Raw genomic sequence first — 24,148 nt, forward strand, 5'->3', positions numbered from 1 at the left:
TGGCAAAGTCAATCGGGTGATTGTAAATATGGATTGGGGAGTTTTCATGGAGTGTGAGGTTAATGGAGGAAAAAAGGGCAGTGAACTCAGAGGAGAGAGAGCATGATGAGTTGAAATGGAGGCAGAAATCACTAATGATGAGAAGTCAATCGGTGCTGAGACTGAAGAATTAAAGTAGAGGAGATATCTCTAGGGAGATGCACAAATTACACATCTCTGGTTACATAGTAATTATTCAGATATATAAAAAGATGACAGTAAACAGGAAGTAGCTACAAGATAATAGGAGGGAGTCTAGAAAGGTCCCACGGTAGGATGATAAAGTAAGGTGGAAGCAGCATGAAGCATCAATGAAATGTTGTTCAAGTTTGGAGACAGGTGTAAAGAGTGAAGACAAGAAGGTATTTGAGAGCAGAGTATCGCTGAATGCCCTGGAAGATATTTCAGCGTTATTGAAGATCCAGGGAATGTACGAAATCATTTGCAAGACAAAAAGATGATGATGAAGTTCAAGGTCACAATAAAATCCAGAACTGGTTTGTATTTTGGCCCCAAGTTTCTGGCCAGGCACAGACTATAGCTGAAGCTAACAAGTGGCCAGTCATGGGTTCAGCAGGGGATTGAGCTCCCCCAGTTACAGCAGCAGTGGGGAAGGGCTATAAACTGATCCCAGTAAATTATAGCAATAGAGTTAAGACTGGAGCAGAAATCAAGTCTGACAGTGTAGTCCAATGTGGTCCAGCAGAGAAGTGTGGTTTTGATGACACAGAAGTCCCAGAAATTGGAAGCCAAGTTTGAGAGAAGATCCAGATACAAATCTTTTCCAGAGCTCACAGCAGTCCGCCTTCCACCACCCTTCAAAATATTCACACTTCTCTAATTCTGGCTTCTTCAGCATCTCCGATTTTAATCACTACACTATTGATGGCCGTGTCTTCAACTACCTAAGCCCCAAGCTTTGGAATTCCCTCCCTAAACTTCTCTGCCATTTGAGGTCGCTTTTCTCTTTTAAGACATTCTTTAAAACCTACTCCTTTGACCACATTTTTGTCATCTGCAATATTATCTCCTGATGGGCTTGGTGTCATATTTAATTTTATTATACACCTGTGAAACAACGTGGGATGTTTTATTATATGAAGGATGCAACTTGTTGTTATAAATGGTTGCAAGAAGCCACAGAACACCAATTGTTTTGAATAATGCATTATTCTTTGTAAATATCATTCATATAACAATTTTTTGTAGTGCTGAAGTTAGGTAAACATTCACAAAACAAAATGGGTATAAGTGCTTTTGAATCAGCACCACGTCAGTGTGTAACAACAGCTGGATCCAAAAGCCTACCATCACCACTAACTGGCACTTAGAGGTATTGCAACTATTGAGCCAAGACAAATTAAATTTAATGGCTGAAAAATGTTTATGCAATGGATAAGTACATGTCTGTTTGGCTTCTTAGATCTTGGAACACTTGTAAATAACTTGTACTCCACTTCAAAATAACGGTCTAGGTTAAATCTCTGGCTCATTCAACTATATGGACTGTTGCCTGAACAAATTTATGAACAAGCATCTTTTGATCACAAGTCAAAATTCTTTCAAGTATCACCTGATTATTCACAAACTAAACCCAGATATTTTCAACAGAAAAATAATAAATCATCCATCAAACTAGTTGGTGTGGCAATTCTAAGCAGTGAACAACAGAAACATACATTTATGAAACATTTTATGCATTGGAAACAGGTTTTTAGAATGCTTTACAGTGTGAAGAAAAAAAAATGGATACTGAACGAGCAGGAAGAACCACTGGATGGAACTAATATTGTAACTGAAAAAAGATTAGCTGAAGAAGAATATTTTGAAAAGATTTCTGAAAGCAGGAAGGATGCAAGACAGTGCAAGTTAAGGATAAAATTCTAGAACACAGAAGTAGGGCGTGGTTGCCGATGGTGAAGTGAATTGTCGAAGATGGAGAACAATTACAGACCTTTGTCACTGTGCGAGCAACGACATAAGTCTGAAGGAGATAACAGGAGGTAGGGTGGGCGAGGCTGTGAAGATACTTGGAGAAAAGGTTAAAAGATTTTTTTCAATGGAGGGATACTGCGAGCAAGTGGAGGGTGGCAAGAATCAACCTACAGAAAGGTTCAGAGTTGGCAAGCAGGCATTCGGAACTTGTAACAATTTGTGGAGGATTGGAAGGTGGAAATTCTGGGGCCAGCTGGGTGAGCATCACCTAATGATGATCAGAGACTCAACAACACTGTGGGAAGAGGCAGTCACGATGTGGAAATACCGGCGTTGGACTCGGGTAAGCACAGTAAGAAGTCTCACAACACCAGGTTAAAGTCCAACAGGTTTATTTGGCAGCACAAGCTTTCGGAATCTTGCTCCTTCATCAGGTGAGTGGGAGTTGTGTTCACAAACAGGGCATATACAGACACAAACTCAATTTACAAGATAACGATTGGAATGCGAGGTAATCAAGTCTTAAAGGTACTTAAAGAGGCAGTGGCAGAGATCAGTGCCATTATGCAGGTGGGTGCAGACATCGCTGGTAACAAAATTGATGTTTTTTTTTATTCATTCAAGGGATATGGACTTCACTAGCTAGACCAGCATTCATTGCTCATCCTTAATTGCCCTTCAGAAAGTGGTGGCTGCCTTCTTGAACCGCTGCAGTCCATGTGATGTAGGTACTCCCACAGTGCTGTTAAGGAGGGAGTTCCAGGACTTTAACCCAGTGACAGTGAAGGAACAGTGGTATATTTCCAAGTCAGGACGGTGAGTGGGCAAGAAAACTCAGCTCGTCATGTGGACAATGTGCCAAGCTTCTGTATCACTGAATGTAGCCTGAACTATCAAGGTGGGGAGTTGATAAAATTGAGAGTAGTTTTCAGTTTTCTCTACATTGAGTTGAAAGAAATTTTGATTCATGCAAACCTTCATATCAGAAAGATAACTGGTGAGTACTGAAGCCTGTCAAGCATTGCTACTGTATTATATCAATAAATGCACTAACAAAGTGCACATTACAAATCAACATTAAAATATCAAACTGTACAATGATTATTCAGTATGATCCAAAATTACTCTGCGCGCTATTGAAAACACAGCTCTGCAATTTATAAAAGTAGATCTATATTGGTTCAAACCTTTCAATAATTGATAAAAAATTTGACTAAACTACTGCAGATCTATGTGGATGAATATATTCCAAATAATGCTTTACATGGAACATAGAACATAGAAAAGCTACAGCACAAACAGGCCCTTCGGCCCATAAGTTGCGCCGAACAATTTCCTTACCTTCTAGGCTCATCTATAACCCTTTATCTTACTAACCTCCATGAACCTATCCAAAAGTCTCTTAAAAGACTCAATCGAATCCGCTTCCACCACTACCGGCAGCCGATTCCACGCACCCACCACCCTCTGAGTGAAAAACTTACCCCATACATCTCCTCTATACGTACTCTCCACCACCCTAAACCTGTGGTCTCTCGTGACAACCATTTCAGCCCTGGGTAAAAGTCTCCGAGAATCCACTCTATCAATACCTCTCAACATCTTATACACCTCTATCAGGTCACCTCTCATCCTTCACCTCTCCAAGGAGAATAGGCCTAGGTCTCTCAACCTATCCTCATAAGGCATACCACTTAATCCCGGCAACATCCTCTTAAATCTCCTTTGCATCCATTCTATGGCTTCCACATCCTTTCTGTAATGAGGCGACCAGAACTGGACACAGTACTCCAGGTAGGGCCTGACCAGGGTCCTATACAGCTGCAGCATTATCTCCCGATTTGTAAACTCAATTCCTCCATTGATGAAGGCCAGTATTCCATACGCCTTCTTAACCACAGCCTCTACCTGTGACGCCGCTTTGAGCATCCTATGAACCCGGACCCCAAGATCCCTCTGTTCTTCCACACTTCCAAGCGTCTTACCCTTAATATTATATTCTTCCATCCTATTCGATCTGCCAAAATGAACCACCACACACTTATCTGGGTTGAAGTCCATCTGCCACTTCTCCACCCAGTCTTGCATCTTATCTATGTCTCGTTGCAACTGCTGACATCCCTCTACACTATCCACAACACCTCCAACCTTTGTGTCATCAGCAAACTTGCCAACCCATCCTTCCACTTCCTCATCCAGGTCATTTATAAAAATCACAAAGAGCAAGTGTCCCAGAACAGATTCCTGGGGCACCCCACTGGTGACCGACCTCCACTCTGAAAAAGACCCATCTACAACCACTCTTGGCCTTCAGTGGGCAAGCCAGTTTTGAATCCACAAAGCAACGTCCCCTTGTATCCCATGCCCCTTCACTTTCTCCATAAGCCTTGCATGGGGCACCTTATCAAAAGCCTTACTGAAATCCATATAAACCACATCTACCGCTCTTCCTCCGTCTAAGTGTCTAGTCACATCTTCAAAAATCTCAATCAGACTTGTAAGGCATGATCTGCCTTGGACAAAGCCATGCTGGCTACTTCTGATCATACTATTCCTTTCCAAATGTTCATAAATCCTGCCTCTCAGGATCTTCTCCATCAACTTACCTACCACTGAGGTTAGACTCACCGGTCTATAATTTCCTGGGCTATCTCTTCTACCTTTCTTGAATAACAGAACCACATCCGCCATCCTCCAATCCTCCGGAACCTCTCCCGTCTCCACTGACGACACAAAGATCATCGCCAGAGGACCAGCAATCTTTTCCCTCACCTCTCACAGTAACCTGGGGTACATCCCATCCGGTCCCGGTGATTTATTTAACTTGATGCTTTTCAAAAGCTCCAAAACATCCTCTTTCCTAATGCCCACATGTTCAATCTTCTCAGTCCACTGCAAGTCTTCACTGCAACTACCAAGATCCTTTTCCACTGTGAATACTGAAGTAAAGTATTCATTGAGTACCTCTGCTATTTCTACCGGTTCTATACAGACTTTCCCACCGTCACATTTGATAGGTCCTACTCCTTCACATCTTATCCTCTTGCTCTTAACATACTTGTAGAATGCCTTGGGGTTTTCCTTTATCCTGTCTGCCAAGGCCTTCTTATGTCCCCTCCTGGCTCTTCCAATTTCCCTCTTTAGTTCCTTCCTACTAGTCGTATACTCTTCTAGATTTCTAACATTACCCAGCTCCCTGAACCTTTTGTAGGCTTTTCTTTTCTTCCTGACTAAATCCGTTACAGCTTTCGTGCACCACGGTTCCTGTAACCTACCATAACTCCCCTGTCGCACCGGAACATTGCCGTGCAGAGCTCCAGACAAATTTTCCTTGAAAATTTGCCACATTTCTTCCATACATTTCCCTGAGAAAACCTCCTTCCAATTTATGCCTCTAATTTCCTGCCTAATAGCATCATAGTTGCCCTTACTCCAGATAAACACTTTCCTAGCTCGGCTGATCCTATCTCTCTCCAATGCTAGTGTAAAGGAGATAGAGTTATGATCACTATCCCCAAAATGCTCTCCCACTGATAGATCTGACACCTGCCCAGGTTCATTCCCTAATATCAAATCAAATCTTGTAGGCTTATCCACATACTGTGTCAGGAAGCACTCCTGAACACACCTAACAAAACTCCTCTCCATCTGAGCCCCTTACCCTAGGGATATTCCAATCGATATTTGGGAAATTAAAATCTCCCATCACGACCACTCTGTTATTATCACATCTCTCTAGAATCTGCTTCCCAATCTGCTCCTCCACATCTCTGCTACTATTGGGCGACCTATAGAAAACACCCAGTAAAGTTACCGACCCCTTCCTGTTCCTAACCTCCACCCACAGAGATTCCGTAGACAATCCTTCCGTGGCATCCATCTTTTCTACAGCTGTGACACTATCCCTGATCAACAGTGCCACTCCCCCATCTCTTTTGCCTCCTTCCCTGTCCCTCCTGAAACATCTGAAACCCGGCACTTGAAGTACCCAGTCCTGACCCTGAGATAACCAAGTCTCTGTAATGGCCACCACATCACACTTCCAAGCAGCGATCCACGCTCTAAGCTCATCCATTTTGTTCACTATACTCCTTGCATTAAAATAAACACACCTCAACCCTTCGGTCTGAGAGCTCCCCTTCCCCTTCACCTGCCTACCCTCCCTCTCACACAGCCGACCAGCCCCTCTTCTTTTTACTCTAACCTCCTCTCCTCCAGTCACCACATTTTGATTCCCACCCCCCAACCATTCTAGTTTACACGGTCCCCAGTAACCTTAGCCAACCTTCCCGCCAGAATATTGGTCCCCCTGGGATTTAAGTGAAACCCGTCCTTTTTGTTCAGGTCGCACCTGCCCCTATAGAAATCCCAGTGATCCAGGAACCTGAATCCCTGCCCCCTGCTCCAATCCCTCAGCCACTCATTCATCCTCCACCTTATTCCGTTCCTTCCCTCACTGTCTCGTGGCACAGGTAGCAATCCTGAGATTACCACCTTAGCGTTCCTTTTACTTAACTCCCTACCTAACTCCCTATATTCTCTTTTCATAACCCCTTCCCCTTTCCTGCCTATGTCGGCAGTACCAGTATGCATCACGACCTCTGGCTCCTCTCCCTCCCACTTAAGGATTTCTTGGACCCTGTCGGAAACATCCCTGATCCATCCGCGTTTCTCGATTTCTTCCACAGAAACGCCTGTCTGACCCCCTCACCCGGAGTCCTCAATCACCACTGCCTTCCTACTTCTTTCCTTACCTTTTTTTGCTACAGGGCTGGACTCCACACAGGAGGCACAACCACTGCTGCTTCCCCCAAGTAGGCTGTCCCCCCCAACAGTACTCAAACAAGAGTACTTATTCTTAAGGGGTACAACCACTGGGGTACTCTGAACCACCTGACTCTTCCATTTCCTAGCTGTGACCCACTCGCCTGATCCTTGTGGCCCCGGTGTTACTACCTGCCTATAACTCCTATCTATCACCTCCTCGTTTTCCCTGACCAGACGAATGTCCTCGAGCTGCAGCTCCAGTTCCCTAACTCGGTCCCTTAGGAGCCGCAGCTCAATACACCTAGCGCAGATATGCACCTCTGGGAGGTTAGGCGACTCCACGACCTCCCACATCCGGCACTGAGCACAGCAAGTTGGCTTCACGTTCATATTTCCCTTTTCCCTCAGATTCCGCAGGGGGAGAAATAAGACTTAAACGTTGGGGGGGGGGAACATACCCTGCCTCTGCCTGTTTACGCCGAAGCCCGCTGAGCCAAAGCCCTTCAGCTCTCACTCTGCTCCCTTCTCACTCCGCTGCCCGCTCTCAACGCTGCCCGCTGGATACTGCGGCCTGCTTTTTAAACCTCCCACGCGCTTAAAAAAAACCTAAACTCCTTCCCATAAAGGGATGATTTATGTTTAGAGGCCCAAGAAAGAATTTTGAGGAAATACCAGTGAAGATGAAATTCCACATTCCCTCTTGTCCTTACCTTTTTCATTTTGCCTATAACAGCCAATGAATGGTGGAATAGGGGCTTGATACTGAGGTCCAACCATAATTTCCTGAAAGAAACCAAAGTAAATTTTTGGCATATTATCCTCCAAGGTGTAAAATACATTCTCAAGCTTCAACCAAAAGATCTAAATTCCAACAACTCGGAACAAAGAAGATTACGCTTGGAGAGGTGGTGGCACAGTGGTATTGTAATCTGGAGATCCAGGATAATGCTCTGGGGACCTGGGTTTGAATCCTTCCATGGCAGGTGGTGGAATTTTTAAAAAACTCAATAAAATCTAAATAGAATTAAGTCTAACGATAACATGAAACCATTTTCATTTGTCATACAAACTCCTCTGGTTCACTAATGTCCTTTAAGGAAGGAATTAAGGGCTATGGGGAGAGAGCGGGTAAATGGAGTTGAAATCAACCATGATTGAATGGTGGAGTGGACTCGATGGGCCGAATGGCCTTACTTCCGCTCCTATGTCTTATGGTCTTATGGTCTTATGGAAACCTGCCCCCCTTACCCGGTCTGGCCTAAATGTGACTCTAGACTCACAGCAATGTGGTTGACTCTTAAATGTCCTCTGAAATGGCCTAGCAAGCCACTCAGTTGAATTCAACTGCTACAAATGGAACAAAAAGGAACAAAACCGAATGGACCACCTGGTGTCGACCCAGACACTGGAAATGAGAATAGCAAAACCAGCCCTGTCGACCCTGCAAAGTCCTCCTTACTAACATCTGGGGGCTTGTGCCAAAACTGGGACAGCTCTCTCACAGGATAGTCAAGCAACAGTCCGGTGTAGACATACTCACGGAATCATACCTTGCAGATAATGTCCCAGACACCCCCAATCGCCATTCCTGGGTATGTCCTGTCTCACTGGCAGGACAGATCCAGCAGAAGAGATATACAGAGAGGGAGTTGCCCTGGAATCCTCAAAGACGACTCTGGACTCTATGAATTCTCATAGCATTACAGTCAAACATGGGCAAGGAAACCTCCTGCTGATTACCATGTACTGTTCCCCCCTCAACTGATGAATCTGTACTCCTCCACGTTGAACTGCACTTGGAGGAAGCACTGAGAGTAGCAAAGGTGCAGAATGTACTCTGGTTGGGGAACTTCAGGGTCCATCACCAAGAATGTTGGTAATACCACCACAGACCCAGCTGGCAGGGTCCTAAAGGACATAGTTGCTAGTTTGGAATGCGGCAAGTGGTGAAGGAACCACTTGATAGTATCAGTAGGAGTAACCACCACAGTTCTTATGGAGACAAAGTCCCGTCTTCCCATTGAGGATACCTGCCATCATGTTGTGTGGCAGCACCATCATGATAAATGAGGTAGACTTTGAACAGATCTAGCAGCTCAAAATTGAGCATCCGTGAGGTGCTATGGCAGCAGAACTGTACCAAACCATAATCTGTAATCTCATGGCCCAGCATATCCCGCACTCTGCCATTACCACCATGCCAGGAGATTAACCCTGGTTCAATGAAGAGTGCAGGATGGCCTGCCAGGAGCAACACTAGGTATACCTAATAATGAGGTGTCACCTGGTGAAGCTACAAAACAGGACTACTTGTGTGCCAAACAGCAAGTAATAGAGCCAAGCGATCCCACAACCAATGGATCAGATCTAAGCTTTGTCGTCCTGCCGCATCCAGCTGTGAATGGTGGTGGACAACGAACAACTTACTGGAGGAGGTGGCCCCGCAAGTATCGCATCCTGAATGATGGAGGAGCTCAACATGTCAATGCAAAAGATAAGACTGAAGCATTCGCAACAATCTTCAGCCAGAAGTGCCAAGTGGATGATCCATCTCGGCCTCCTCCAGAGGTCCCCAGCGTCGCAGATGGCAGTCTTCAGCCAATTTGTTCATTCCACATGATATCAAGAAATGGCTGAAGGCACTGGATATTGCAAAGACTATGGACCTGACAATATTACAGTAATGGTACTGAAGACCAGTGCTCCAGAACTTACCATGTCCCAGCCAAACTGTTCCAGTAAAGTTACAACATGGATATCTACCTGGCAATGTGGAAAATTGCCCATATATGTCCTGTACACACGAAACAGGACAAACCCAATCTGGCGAATTATCGCCCCATCAGTCTACTCTCGATCATCAGCAAAGGGAGGGAAGGGGTCATCAACAGAGCTATCAAGCAGCACTTACTCATAGAATCCCTACAATGCAGAAAGAGGCCATTCAGCCCATCGAGTCTGCACTGACTCTCTGAAAGAGCACCCACCCATGCCCTCCCCTCCGTCTTATCCCTGTAACCCCGTGCATTTACCGTGGCTAATCCGCCTAACTACACAGCTTTTGGATGCTAAGGGGCAAATTAGCATGGCCAATCCACCTAACCTGCACATCTTTGGACTGTGGGAGGAAGGCGGAGCACTCGGAGGAAACCTGCACAGATATGGAGACTCCACTTAGTCACACAAGGCTGGAATCAAACCTGGGACCCTGGCGCTGTGAGGCAGCAGTGCAATAACCTGCTCACGGATGCTCAATTTGGGTTCTGTTAGGGTCACTCAGCTCCTGATCTCAGTACAACTTTAGTTCAAACATTGACAAAAGAGCTGAATGCCAGAGATGAGAGTGACTGCCCTTGATATCAAGGCAGCATTTGACTGAGTGTGACATCAAGCAGCCCGAACAAAACTGGAGTCAATGGGAATAAGGGGGGGGGGGAAACCTCTGCTGGTTGGAGTCATACCTGGCACAAAGAACGGTTGTGGCGATGGTTGTGGTGGCGATGGTTGTGGTGATCTCAGCTCCAGGGCATCACTGCAGGAGTTCCTCAGGGTAGTGTCCTAGGCCCAACCATCTTCAGCTGCTTCGTCAATGACCAATGACCGTCAGAAGTGGGGATGTTCGCTGATGACTGCACAGTGTTCATTATCATTCGCGACTCCTCAGATACTGAAGTAGTCCTTGTCTAAATGTAGCAAGGCCTGGACAATGTCCAGGTTTGGACTGACAAGTGACAAGTAACATTCATGCCACACAAGTGCCAGGCAATGACCATCTCCAACAAGAGAGGATCCAACCATCGTCTTTTAACATCCAAAAGCATTACCATCGCTGAATCCCCCATTATCCACATCCATGGGATTACCATTGACCAGAAACTGAACTGAACTAGCCATATAAATACTGTGGCTACCAGAACAGGTCAAAGGCTAGGAATCCTGCAGCAAGTAACTGATCTCCTGTTTCCCCAAAGCCTGCCCAGCATCTACAAGGCACACATATAGGGTGGCACACATATTGCCTGGAAGAGTGCAGCTCCAACAACACTCAAGAAGCTTGACACCAGCCAGGACAAAGCAGTCCACTCGATTGCTACCCCTTCCACAAATATTCAATCCCTCCACCACCAATGAAGTGGCAGCCATGTGCACCATCTACAAGATGCACTGCAGGAACTCACTAAGGTTCTTTAGGCAGTACCTTCGAAACTCATGAGCGCTACCATCTAGAAGGGCAAGAGCAGCAGATACCCTGGGAACACCACAGTCACTCACCATCCTGACGTGGAAATATATCACTATTCCGTCACTGGCGCTGGGTCAAAATCCTGGAACTCCCTTCCTAAAAACACTGTGGGTGTACCTACATCTCAGGGACTGAGTGGTTCAAGAAGGCAGGTGACCACCATCTTCTCAAGGGCAATGAGGAAAGGGCAATAAATGTTGGTTTAGTCAGCATCGCTCACATCCCATAAAATGAAACTTTAAAAAAAATTCCCAAGATTACAATTTGTATACAAGGATAAGTTGAGATCACTCAAGCCCACCCTACTGGAGAAACCACATCTTTTATATTGTTGTATTGTTTTTACAGAAAAATGTTCTGTTGCATACGTAAGCATGTGCCACTATTTTAAAGCCACTGATTGAAAGTTTTGTTACTTTCTTCCATCTATCACTAGCTGAAGAAAACACAGATAAGCTTTGTTTACAGGTAGGTATTGTGGCAGTCAGGTGTGCTTCACATTCTCAGCCTGCCAACAACCATGTTATTTTGCCACCTCGTTGCACTGGCAAATTATCACTGACTAATATGTGTAAAAGCTTTGAGAAGAATTTGGCAACCGAGCACGTTTTTGCACTTTTGTGAAATGTGTTAGAACAACTGAGGTAAGACACAACCTCCGCCAGACTTAGTGTCACCCTTAGTACAGCAAACACGTAGAATTCAAAACAAAGGAAATTAAAACTCTTAAATATCCGAACAAACTTAAAAATAACACAATTTAAGAAACAAACCACAGTTTGTTCCAGCTACTTACATATATATAAAATATAAGCTACTCCAATGACCTTGACCTCCAGATAATAAATAAAACAACAATTAATCCTAATGGGCTCATATTTTAAAAATGCAGTCAGCCAAATTAAATTGTGTACAATGATATATTTTATAAACACTCTAGACATTACATCAGTACATCATTTCAATAAGGTTGCTATTTTAATTTCTCTGAGTACTGAAGAAATAAGAGCTTCTGCATTTACCAAATTTCCTCCAGGTGCTCTGGTTTCCTCCCAGTCCAAATATGTGCAAGTTAGGTGGATTGGCCATGGTAAGTTGCCCCTTCATGTCCCAAGATGCGTTTGTTAGGGGGATTAGCGAGGTAAATGGATGGGATTAAGGGGATAGGATGGGGGGAGGTGTGTGTGGGCCCGGGTGAGATGCTCTGGCAAGAGTCGGTGCAGACTTGATGGGCCAAATGGCCTCCTTCTGCACTGAAGGGATCCTATGAAGCTTTGAACGAATCTCATTTGAAAAAGTTAATTATAATAGGGCGGCATGGTGGCACAGTGGTTAGCACTGCCACCTCAGTGCCAGAGACCCGGGTTCAATTCTTGCCTTGGGGTGACTGTCTGTATGGAGTTTGCACAGTAAGAAGTCTCACAACACCAGGTTAAAGAGATGTGTATTGTCTCTGTGTTGAATGCTCCCTCCACCCACATTGTCTGTACATTTAAGACCTGGCTGGCTGTAGAGATTTGCATTCTAATCAGTATTCTGATTTCTGTGTCTGTGCCCTGTTTGAGAACAGAGACCACTCCATCTGACGAAGGAGCATTGCTCCGAAAGCTTATGGTATTTGCTACCAAATAAACCTGTTGGACTTTAACCTGGTGTTGTGAGACTTCTTACTGTGCTTGCCCCAGTCCAACGCCGGCATCTCCACATCATGTATGGAGTTTGCCCATTCTCCTCATGTCTGCGTGGGTTTCCTCCCGGTGCTCCGGTTTACCCCCCAACAGTCCAAAGATGTCCAGGTTAGGTGGACTGGTCATGCTAAATTGTCCCATAGTGTCAGGGGGACCAGCAGGGTAAATACGTGGGGTTACGAGGATAGGGCCCGAGCGGGATTGTTGTCAGTGCATCTCGATGGGCCGAATGGCCTCTTTCTGGACTATAGGGATCCTATGATATATAAAAAGAGTTATTATTGCCAATTGGCATTACTTCAATAACTGACTACATTTTACAACAGGTATGATGTTTCAGGATACTTGGGCCATTTGTCCACATAAGGAGATGTTAGGACAGGTTACAGCTTGACTAAAAGAGGGACGTTTTTAAGAAACATTTCAAAGGGAGGAGAGAAAGGTCGAGCGCCTTATGTCAAGGAAATCCAGGGCTTAGTGCCTGAGCAGGACAGCCACCAATGATGGAGCAACAAAAAAAGGGGGTGGGGGGGGGGATGTGCAAGTCAGGATTGGAGGAGTGCAAAGCCCTGTGAATTGTGCAGTTGGAGGATGTTAGAAAGATAGAGAAGTTGTGAGACTATGGAATTATTTGAAAACAGGGATGAGATTTTTTTAAAAGAAAGAGATGCTGCTTAACTGGGAGTCAAAGTAGGTCAAGCCAACAGAAAAATGGCTAGTTTGCTACATGGGAGCTTCTCTTCCCACAGATTAAACAGGAAATTGGATAGACTGTCTAGATTATAAAACACCTCATTGTCACTTTCACATCCCCTCAAATAGCCTTGTTGACTTTGCCTGGGGTGTATTTCAGCAGTCAAAGGGCACCCTCCCATATCTAAGGAAAAAAATTTCATGTGAGCCTCAACAGTTAGTTTTGACAGGTTGTCCGATCATGGGAGAAGGACTCACCACAGTCAAGGCCAATCTTTCTCAGGCTCTTTTCAGCTGGAATCAGTTGACAGCATTCAAGAAGAGGGAAGGAAGTTGGCTGATTTTCCCCAACTCAGGTCAGAGGCACTTTGGCAATTGTGGTATCCCAGTACTAGGAATTAAACCAGAATTTCCAGTTTGTGCAACTCAGCTACACACTGCCTTAATGCGATAACTCGAACTTGCCAGTGTTGTTAAGAGACAGCAGAAGTGGGAAGGAGAAGATGAAATAATAAAACAAAAAAATGCTAAAATGGAATGAATGTGGCAGGAAGTAGGTTTTTTTTTAACGAAAAAGCATAATTCAATACTCAAAGTTACACTGTGACAGCTATCCTCCACTGATGTTAACAGATAGTGTTACAGTACAGCATCTGTATAGTTTTCAGATACTGATGAACAAAGTGAAATATGAATTACGCCTTGCCTAAAAGGCACTAACCTTTTTACAGTCATTAGACAAAATAGAATCATCTTCTTCAGAGTCCTCATCCGATAATGACAGTTCCTTATCATCCTCAATAGAATTAGCTGGAAACAAAATAAAGCTGATAATTTATAGTTGAACTAAATATTTGATTATAATTAATAGAGGCAATAATTATAAATTTTTATTGCAAGCAGCTGGAGCAATTCTCTAGTGTAAAACTCAGACCAGCGAACTAATTTCAGGAAACACGGCAATTGTTATCTAAAAAGAATTGCTTTGATCCCGAGAATGGGCATGCATTTGCTTAAAGAACACAAACAGCATTTTAGAGTGTTACGGTTAAAGCAGCATGTACAATTCATTGATGCACAAATTGAACTGAGCATGTCATTCCCTTCTATTCACACAAAAATAAATGCCTCAATGAAAACTACGAGCTCAAATTTAGAATGTGCTGCACACCCACTTTGGATGTACAGCCTCGATACTCATTCATACAGTGCATGCATGTCTACTTTAACCTGTTTAACAGGGTACAGTGTGTGCCAAAAATCAAGCACCATCGGGTGTTCGGGATGGAAAGCTGGTGTGAATTGTGTGTGCAAGTCAACCTTCTCAGCCACAAGAACTGCTTGGAATTTAGAACATAGAAAAAATACAGCACAAACAGTCCCTTCGGCCCACAAGTTGCGCCGGTCATGTCCCAACCTACCTAGGCTTATATATAGGCTTACCTATAAACCTCAATCCTATTAAGACCCATGTACCCATCCAGAAGTCTCTTAAAAGACCCTATTGAGTTTGCCTCCACCACCACTGACGGCAGCCGATTCCACTCACCCACCATCCTCTGAGTGAAAAACGTACCCCTGACATCTCCTCTGTACCTACTCCCCAGCACCTTAAACCTATGTCCTCTCGTAGCAGCCATTTCAGCCCTGGGAAAAAGCCTCCGAGAATCCACCCGATCTATACCTCTCAACATCTTGTACACCACTATCAGATCACCTCTCATCCTTTGTCTCTCCAAGGAGAAAAGACCGAGCTCCCTCAACCTATCCTCATAAGGCATGCCAACCAATCCAGGCAACATCCTTGTAAATCTTCTCTGCACCCTTTCAATCATTTCCACATCCCTCCTGTAATGAGGCAACCAGAACTGAGCACAGTACTCCAAGTGGGGTCTGACGAGGTCTTATAAAGCTGCATCGTTATCTCCCGACTCCTAAACTCAATCCCTCGATTGATGAAGGCCAGCACACCATACGCCTTCTTAACCACCTCCTCTACCTGCGAGGCTGATTTAAGAGTCCTATGGACCCGGACCCCAAGGTCCTTCTGATCCTCTACACTGCTAAGCGTCTTACCCTTGATATTATACTCCTTCATCCCATTTGACCTGCCAAAATGGACCACTACACATTTATCCAGGTTGAAGTCCATCTGCCACTTCTCCGCTCAGTCTTGCATCCTAAGTCAAGCTGCAGCTTCTGACATCCCTCCAACCTATCCGCAACATCACCAACCTTCGTGTCGTCGGCAAACTTGCCAACCCATCCCTCCACTTCCTCATCCAGGTCATTTATGAAAATGACAAACAGCAAGGGTCCCAGAACAGATCCCTGGGGCACTCCACTGGTGACCGACCTCCATTCAGAAAAAGACCCATCTACAACCACTCTCTGCCTTCTGCAGGCAAGCCAGTTCTGGATCCACAAGGCAACAGCCCCTTGGATCCCATGCCCTCTTACTTTCTCGAGAAGTCTTGCATGGGGGACCTTATCGAACGCCTTGCTGAAGTCCATGTAAACCATGTCTACTGCTTTTCCTTCGTCAATGTGTTTAGTCACATTTTCAAAGAACTCCACCAGGCTCGTAAGGCACGATTTGCCTTTGATAAATCCATGCTGACTACTTTTGAGCATACTAAACTTCTCTAAATGTTCATAAATCCTGTCCCTCAGGATCTTCTCCATCAACTTACCAACGACTGAGGTTAGACTCACCGTTTGGTAATTTCCTGGGCTATCCCTATTCCCTTTCTTGAATATAGGAACCACATCTGCAATCCTCCAATCCTCCGGAACCTCTCCCGTCTCCATCGACGACGCAAAGATCATCGCCAGAGGCTCTGCAATCTCTTTCCTCACCTCCCACAGTAACCTGGGGAACATCCCATCCGGTCCCGGCGACTTATCTATCTTGATGCTATTCAAAATTTCCAACACATCCTCTTTCTTAATCTCCACATACTCAATTTTTTCAGTCTGCCTCAATCCTGTAGTACAACCACCCAGGTCTTTTTCCACCGTGAATACCGAGGTAAAATATTCATTAAGCACCTCTGCTATTTCTTCTGGTTCTGTACAGACTTTCTCACCTTCACATTTTATAGAACATAGAACATAGAAAGCCACAGCACAAACAGGCCCTTCGGCCCACAAGTTGCGCCGATCACATCCCCACCTCTAGGCCTACCTATAGCCCTCAATCCCATTAAATCCCATGTACTCATCCAGAAGTCTCTTAAAAGACCCCAACGAGTTTGCCTCCACCACCACCGACGTCAGCCGATTCCACTCACCCACCACCCTCTGAGTGAAAAACTTACCCCTGACATCCCCCCTGTACCTACCCCGCAGCACCTTAAACCTGTGTCCTCTCGTAGCAACCATTTCAGCCCTTGGAAATAGCCTCTGAGAGTCCACCCTATCCAGACCCCTCAACATCTTGTAAACCTCTATCAGGTCACCTCTCATCCTTCGTCTCTCCAGGGAGAAGAGACCAAGCTCCCTCAACCTATCCTCATAAGGCATGCCCCCCAATCCAGGCAACATCCTTGTAAATCTCCTCTGCACCCTTTCAATGGCTTCAACATCTTTCCTGTAATGAGGTGACCAGAACTGCGCGCAGTACTCCAAGTGGGGTCTAACCAGGGTCCTATAAAGCTGCAGCATTATCTCCCGACTCCTAAACTCAATCCCTCGATTAATGAAGGCTAGTACGCCATACGCCTTCTTGACCGCATCCTCCACCTGCGAGGCCGATTTAAGAGTCCTATGGACCCGGACCCCAAGGTCCTTCTGATCCTCTACACTGCTAAGAATGGTACCCTTCATTTTATACTGCTGCTCCATCCCATAGGTCCTATTCCTTCACATCTCATCCTTTTACTCTTCACATATTTATAGAACGCCTTAGGGTTCTCCTTAATCTTACATTCAAGCTAAAAACTTAGGAGCTGCACTAAGATGTGATGCTTCAAATAAGTTCATGGCAGAATTCAGCATTTTGACCAAAGAGAAAGACTGCAAAGAATTCCTCTGAATGGTGCAGATTGTCATGTAAATACACATGAGGTAACATTTACCCGTGTTGTGAGGCAGGCATTTTTCACTAATGGTGTTACCACAGTCACACATGTGGGTAGTCAGTAACCTCTACTGGGCAACATTGTTTTCAATACAACTATCATGGCTTTTTGTTTCCAATGCAGTGCCACTCACTCACTCAATTTGAAATTTCCATCCTTTGGGACACTTTTCTATCAGTAATGGGATTCTTTCATGGGCTGAAGCATCTTGCTAGTCCACTAGCTGGAATTCCAGCAATATGATGGACTGGGGTATAAAAAATTCAATAATAAATAAAGTTTCAATTCCACATCCAGGCACATTTTTAATCATGGAATTAGGCCAGAAACAGGAGGGGAAAATTAATGTATTAAGAATCTTCAGATAATAAACTCTCCAGATGAGATAACTCAAAGAGATCGGATCTCAGGACTATTCAAATTAAGTTTGAAGGGAAACTCGCAGAACTAATCTGGTTTACACCAGAGAAAAAAAGACAATACAGAAGTCAAGTAACCTACTCACACAAACTTCTGGAGAAAATAATAAATGAGGATTATGGTGGGATAGACTCGAATCGTCTATAAAAAAGGAGAGCTTATTGGTCACATTGGCTCGTTCCTATTTCTAAAATGATGAGTGCATTTGGGAACCTGCGCCCTACAGGGTCACAATATATTCTGAAGATTTCCTTCTTCTCACCCCAGTCACCACTTTTTTCTCCTCCAACCTTCCACTATCTTCTTCACTACATTGTCTGCTTCCTACAAAAACCCTTCATCACAGGATCAATCACACAAATAATGTTGCCCTGTTTCCTTCATGCATCTGCTACAAACTTCATTGATCTTGTCAAATCCCTCTTTTGATTTTCATCTTTAGTCCTAAATCTTTAATGGCCATGTCGGAACCACAGACCAATTACATCTCTCAAACTGGACGGACATTAAACAACTTAATTCTTTTAAATTTGTAATGATATGCCATAAATGGAAAGGAGTGGTTATAAAAATTGGACATGGTATTATTAAAAGCACATCTGGAATACACTGATCAGGTTTGGTCGCTTACTTCAGGGCAGACATTGAGCTAATCTGATGGCACTCAACAAGGGCAACAATACCAAAACTTAAGAGACCTGAGTTAAGTCGTTGTCAACTGTGACTTTTCTTCCTCCAGAATGAAATTGAAAACAAAATTAGATTTAAAAAGTTAAAAATTGACCCATTTGTCTGCATTGTGCAGAACTGTACTAAGCTGTGTAAATTCAAGCTAAATTTTCTTAGAGAAAGGGATAATGTGCGTCTGAAAATAACTATCAGCATAGGCTGTTGAACAGACAATTTTAAATGAGATTTCACTCGAGAGATCTGTAAAGGATTCACGATGATTAAAATGATAGGGATATTTCATTAGAAAGAAATGAAAAATCGGAATGGGCAGGAGTCAGAGGATTACAGCATGGAAACAGGCCCTTCAGCCCAACTTGTCCATGCCGCCCCTTTTTTTAACCCCTAAGTTAGTCCCAATTGTCCACGTTTGGTCCATATCCCTCTATACCCATGTAACTGTTTAAATGCTTTTTAAAAGACAAAATTGTACCCACTTCTACTACTACCTCTGGCAGCTTGTTCCAGACCACCACCTGTGTGAAATAATTGCCCCTCTGGACCATTTAGTATCTCTTCCCTCTCACCTTAAACCTATGCCCTCTAGTTTTAGACTCCCCTACCTTTGGGAAAAGATATTGACTATCTAGCTGATCTATGCCCCTCATTATTTTACAGACCTCTAATAAGATCACCCCTAAGCCTCCTACGCTCCAGGGAAATAAGTCCTAGTCTATCCAGCCTCTCCTGATAACTCAAACCATCAAGTCCCGGTAGCATCCTAATAAATCTTTTCTGCACTCTTTCTAGTTTAATAATATCCTTTCTATCATATTAAACTAGGATGAGATGAAAAGTTGGTCTACTCTATCCGAGATATGTTATCCATATGGTTTTTGAGTCAAAGGTCATACGTGGAATATAAACAATCAGGATGAATAATGCAGATTGCAAGATTTTCCCTAATTGTTTGTACTGTGAGATCATGTTGCCTTTCTCCATCACGGTCTGCAAATTGCACTGGGCAAAATTTAATTCATTCCTTCTCGAAAGGAAGGTAATGGAAATGTTATGATTAAGACAACATATGTTTAAAGGTAGCTTTAAGACTGGCACAAGGGCCAGAACAAAGTGATCTAGAATGGACTTCGAGGCAGAGGGGTAGAAACAAAAATTGTGGAATAATTTAAGAAACAACAGATAGAGCAAGAGGAGTGGAGTGTTGTTCTGGGTGGGTCAATTAAGTAAGACGTTTAACAACACCAGGTTAAAGTCCAACAGGTTTATTTGGTAGCAAAAGCCACACAAGCTTTCGGAGCTCCAAGCCCCTTCTTCAGGTGAGTGGGAATTCTGTTCACAAACAGGGCATATAAAGACAGAGACTCAATTTACATGAATAATGGTTGGAATGCGAATACTTACAGCTAATCAAGTCTTTAAGAAACAAAACAATGTGAGTGGAGAGAGCATCAAGACAGGCTAAAATGATGTGTATTGTCTCCAGACAAGACAGCCAGTGAAACTCGGCAGGTCCAGGCAACTGTGGGGGTTACAGATAGTGTGACATGAACCCAATACCCCCGTTGAGGCCGTCCTCGTGTGTGCGGAACTTGGCTATCAGTTTCTGCTCAGCGACTCTGCGCCATCGTGTGTCGCGAAGGCCGCCTTGGAGAACGCTTACCCGAATATCAGAGGCTGAATGCCCGTGACCGCTGAAGTGCTCCCCAACAGGAAGAGAACAGTCTTGCCTGGTGATTGTCGAGCGGTGTTCATTCATCCGTTGTCGCAGCGTCTGCATAGTTTCCCCAATGTACCATGCCTCGGGACATCCTTTCCTGCAGCGTATCAGGTAGACAACGTTGGCCGAGTTGTAAGAGTATGTACCGTGTACCTGGTGGATGGTGTTCTCACGTGAGATGATGGCATCTGTGTCGATGATCCGGCACGTCTTGCAGAGGTTGCTGTGGCAGGGTTGTGTGGTGTCGTGGTCACTGTTCTCCTGAAGGCTGGGTAGTTTGCTGCGGACAATGGTCTGTTTGAGGTTGTGCGGTTGTTTGAAGGCAAGAAGTAGGGGTGTGGGGATGGCCTTGGCGAGATGTTCGTCTTCATCAATGACATGTTGAAGGCTCCGGAGGAGATGCCGTAGCTTCTCCGCTCCGGGGAAGTACTGGACGACGAAGGGTACTCTGTCCACTGTGTCCCGTGTTTGTCTTCTGAGGAGGTCGGTGCGGTTTTTCGCTGTGGCGCGTTGGAACTGTTGATCAATGAGTCGAGTGCTATATCCTGTTCTTATGAGGGCATCTTTCAGCGTCTGGAGGTGTCTGTTGCGATCCTCCTCATCCAAACAGATCCTGTGTATACGGAGGGCTTGTCCGTAGGGGATGGCTTCTTTAACGTGTTTAGGGTGGAAGCTGGAGAAGTGGAACATCGTGAGGTTATCCGTGGGCTTGCGGTACAGTGAGGTGCTGAGGTGACCGTCCTTAATGGAGATGCGTGTGTCCAAGAATGCAACCAATTCCGGAGAGTAGTCTATGGTGAGTCTGATGGTGGGATGGATGAAATCGAAGTTCTCAGCCGAGGGCTTAATTTTTGCCCCACCACCAAAATAGACCCCATCAGTCTTGCAGCAGACACAGAGGAATTCATCAGGCGAATGAGGCTGAGGGAGTTCTTCCACAAACCCCAAGAGGCCAACAGCGAACACAATGAGACAGCCAATGAACCGGAACAGCCGACAGAGAGATCCGCAGTGCATCCGAAGAGGAAAGAGTCGAATTGGACTCCTCCGGAAGGCCGCTGCCCTCGACTTGACATGTATGCCCAAGCCGTCAGGAGGTGCGTCAACACCAAATTCATCAGCCGCACTCACAAGACAGCCCCGAACATCACCCAAGCACAACCCAATCGGTTGCATTCTTGGACATTAAGGACGGTCACCTCAGCACCTCACTGTACCGCAAGCCCACGGATAACCTCACGATGCTCCACTTCTCCACCTTCCACCCTAAACACGTTAAAGAAGTCATCCCCTACGGACAAGCCCTCCGTATACACAGGATCTGTTTGGATGAGGAGGATCGCAACAGACACCTCTAGACGCTGAAAGATGCCCTCATAAGAACAGGATATAGTGCTCGACTCATTGATCAACAGTTCCAACGCGCCACAGCGAAAAACCGCACCGACCTCCTCAGAAGACAAACACAGGACACAGTGAACAGAGTACCCTTCGTCGTCCAGTACTTCCCCGGAGCGGAGAAGCTACGGCATCTCCTCCGGAGCCTTCAACATGTCATTGATGAAGACGAACATCTCGCCAAGGCCATCCCCACACCCCTACTTCTTGCCTTCAAACAACCGCACAACCTCAAACAGACCATTGTCCGCAGCAAACTACCCAGCCTTCAGGAGAACAGTGACCACGACACCACACAACCCTGCCACAGCAACCTCTGCAAGACGAGACAGATCATCGACACAGATGCCATCATCTCACGTGAGAACACCATCCACCAGGTACACGGTACATACTCTTGCAACTCGGCCAACGTTGTCTACCTGATACGCTGCAGGAAAGGATGTCCCGAGGCATGGTACATTGGGGAAACTATGCAGACGCTGCGACAATGGATGAATGAACACCGCTCGACAATCACCAGGCAAGACTGTTCTCTTCCTGTTGGGGAGCACTTCAGCGGTCACGGGCATTCAGCCTCTGATATTCGGGTAAGCGTTCTCCAAGGCGGCCTTCGCGACACATGACGGCGCAGAGTCGCTGAGCAGAAACTGATAGCCAAGTTCCGCACACACGAGGACGGCCTCAACCGGGATATTGGGTTCATGTCACACTATCTGTAACCCCCACAGTTGCCTGGACCTGCCGAGTTTCACTGGCTGTCTTGTCTGGAGACAATACACATCTTTTTAGCCTGAGGAATACAGAGAGAGTAGGAAAGAACTCAAACGGGGAGTTAGAAGGGCAAAAAGAGGTCATGAGATGTTCTTGGCAGGCAGGATTAAGGAGAATCCTAAGGCATTCTATTCATACGTTAGGAACAAAAGAGTTGTCAGGGAGAAAATCGGACCTCTCAGGGACAAAGGAGGGGAATTATGCTTAGAACCCAAGGGAATAGGGGAGATCCTAAATGAATACGTTGCATCGGTATTCACGAAGGAGAGGGGCGTGTTAACCGGGAGTGTCTCGGAGGGAGGTGTTGACCCGTTAGAGAAAATCTCCATTACAAGAGAGGAAGTATTAGGTTTTTTAGGGAACATTAAAACTGACAAAGCCCCAGGGCCTGATGGCATCTATCCTCGACTGCTCAGGGAGACGAGAGATGAAATTGCTGGGCCTCTGACGGAAATCTTTGTCGCTTCTTTGGACACGGGTGAGGTCCCTGAGGATTGGAGGATAGCGAATGTGGTCCCGTTGTTTAAGAAGGGTAGCAGGGATAACCCAGGAAATTATAGGCCGGTGAGCTTGACGTCCGTGGTAGGGAAGTTGTTGGAGAGGATTCTTAGAGACAGGATGTATGTGCATTTAGAACGGAACAATCTCATTAGTGACAGACAGCATGGTTTTGTAAGAGGGAGGTCGTGCCTTACAAATTTGGTGGAGTTTTTTGAGGAAGTGACAAAAACGGTTGATGAAGGAAGGGCCGTGGATGTCGTCTATATGGATTTCAGTAAGGCATTTGACAACGTCCCACATGGCAGGTTGGTTAAGAAGGTTAAGGCTCATGGGATACAAGGAGAAGTGGCTAGATGGGTGGAGAACTGGCTTGGCCATAGGAGACAGAGGATAGTGGTCGAAGGGTCTTTTTCCGGCTGGAGGTCTGTGACCAGTGGTGTTCCGCAGGGCTCTGTACTGGGATCTCTGCTATTTGTGATATATATATAAATGATTTGGAAGAAGGTGTAACTGGTGTAATCAGCAAGTTTGCGGATGACACGAAGATGGCTGGACTTGCAGATAGCGAAGAGCATTGTCGGGCAATACAGCAGGATATAGATAGGCTGGAAAATTGGGCGGAGAGGTGGCAGATGGAGTTTAATCCGGATAAATGCGAAGTGATGCATTTTGGAAGAAATAATGTAGGGAGGAGTTATACAATAAATGGCAGAGTCATCAGGAGTATAGAAACACAGAGGGACCTAGGTGTGCAAGTCCACAAATCCTTGAAGGTGGCAACACAGGTGGAGAAGGTGGTGAAGAAGGCATATGGTATGCTTGCCTTTATAGGACCGGGTATAGAGTATAAAAACTGGAGTCTGATGATGCAGCTGTATAGAACGCTGGTTAGGCCACATTTGGAGTACTGCGTCCAGTTCTGGTCGCCGCACTACCAGAAGGACGTGGAGGTGTTAGAGAGAGTGCAGAGAAGGTTTACCAGGATGTTGCCTGGTATGGAGGGTCTTAGCTATGAGGAGAGATTGGGTAAACTGGGGTTGTTCTCCCTGGAAAGACGGAGAATGAGGGGAGATCTAATAGAGGTGTACAAGATTATGAAGGGGATAGATAGGGTGAACGGTGGGAAGCTTTTTCCCAGATCAGAAGTGACGTTCACGAGGGGTCACGGGCTCAAGGTGAGAGGGGCGAAGTATAACTCAGA

General features: G+C 45.3%; 1 protein-coding gene across 4 annotated transcripts in view; it reads right to left on the minus strand.

The window, feature by feature from the left end:
• LOC144479510 (mesoderm induction early response protein 2-like) overlaps positions 1-24,148 on the minus strand; it is an 80,772-nt gene that overhangs the window by 32,096 nt on the left and 24,528 nt on the right. For all 4 annotated transcript variants that reach the window (XM_078198254.1, XM_078198255.1, XM_078198253.1 and 1 more), the window contains 2 exons: positions 14,087-14,175; positions 7,452-7,524 (listed from right to left, as the gene is read on the minus strand). In XM_078198254.1, coding sequence (XP_078054380.1) covers positions 7,452-7,524; positions 14,087-14,175 — 162 coding nt within the window. The remainder of the gene's footprint in view (positions 1-7,451; positions 7,525-14,086; positions 14,176-24,148) is intronic.

Source organism: Mustelus asterias, chromosome 26, assembly GCF_964213995.1.
Source record: "Mustelus asterias chromosome 26, sMusAst1.hap1.1, whole genome shotgun sequence".
NCBI classification, from domain to species: Eukaryota; Metazoa; Chordata; class Chondrichthyes; order Carcharhiniformes; family Triakidae; genus Mustelus; species Mustelus asterias.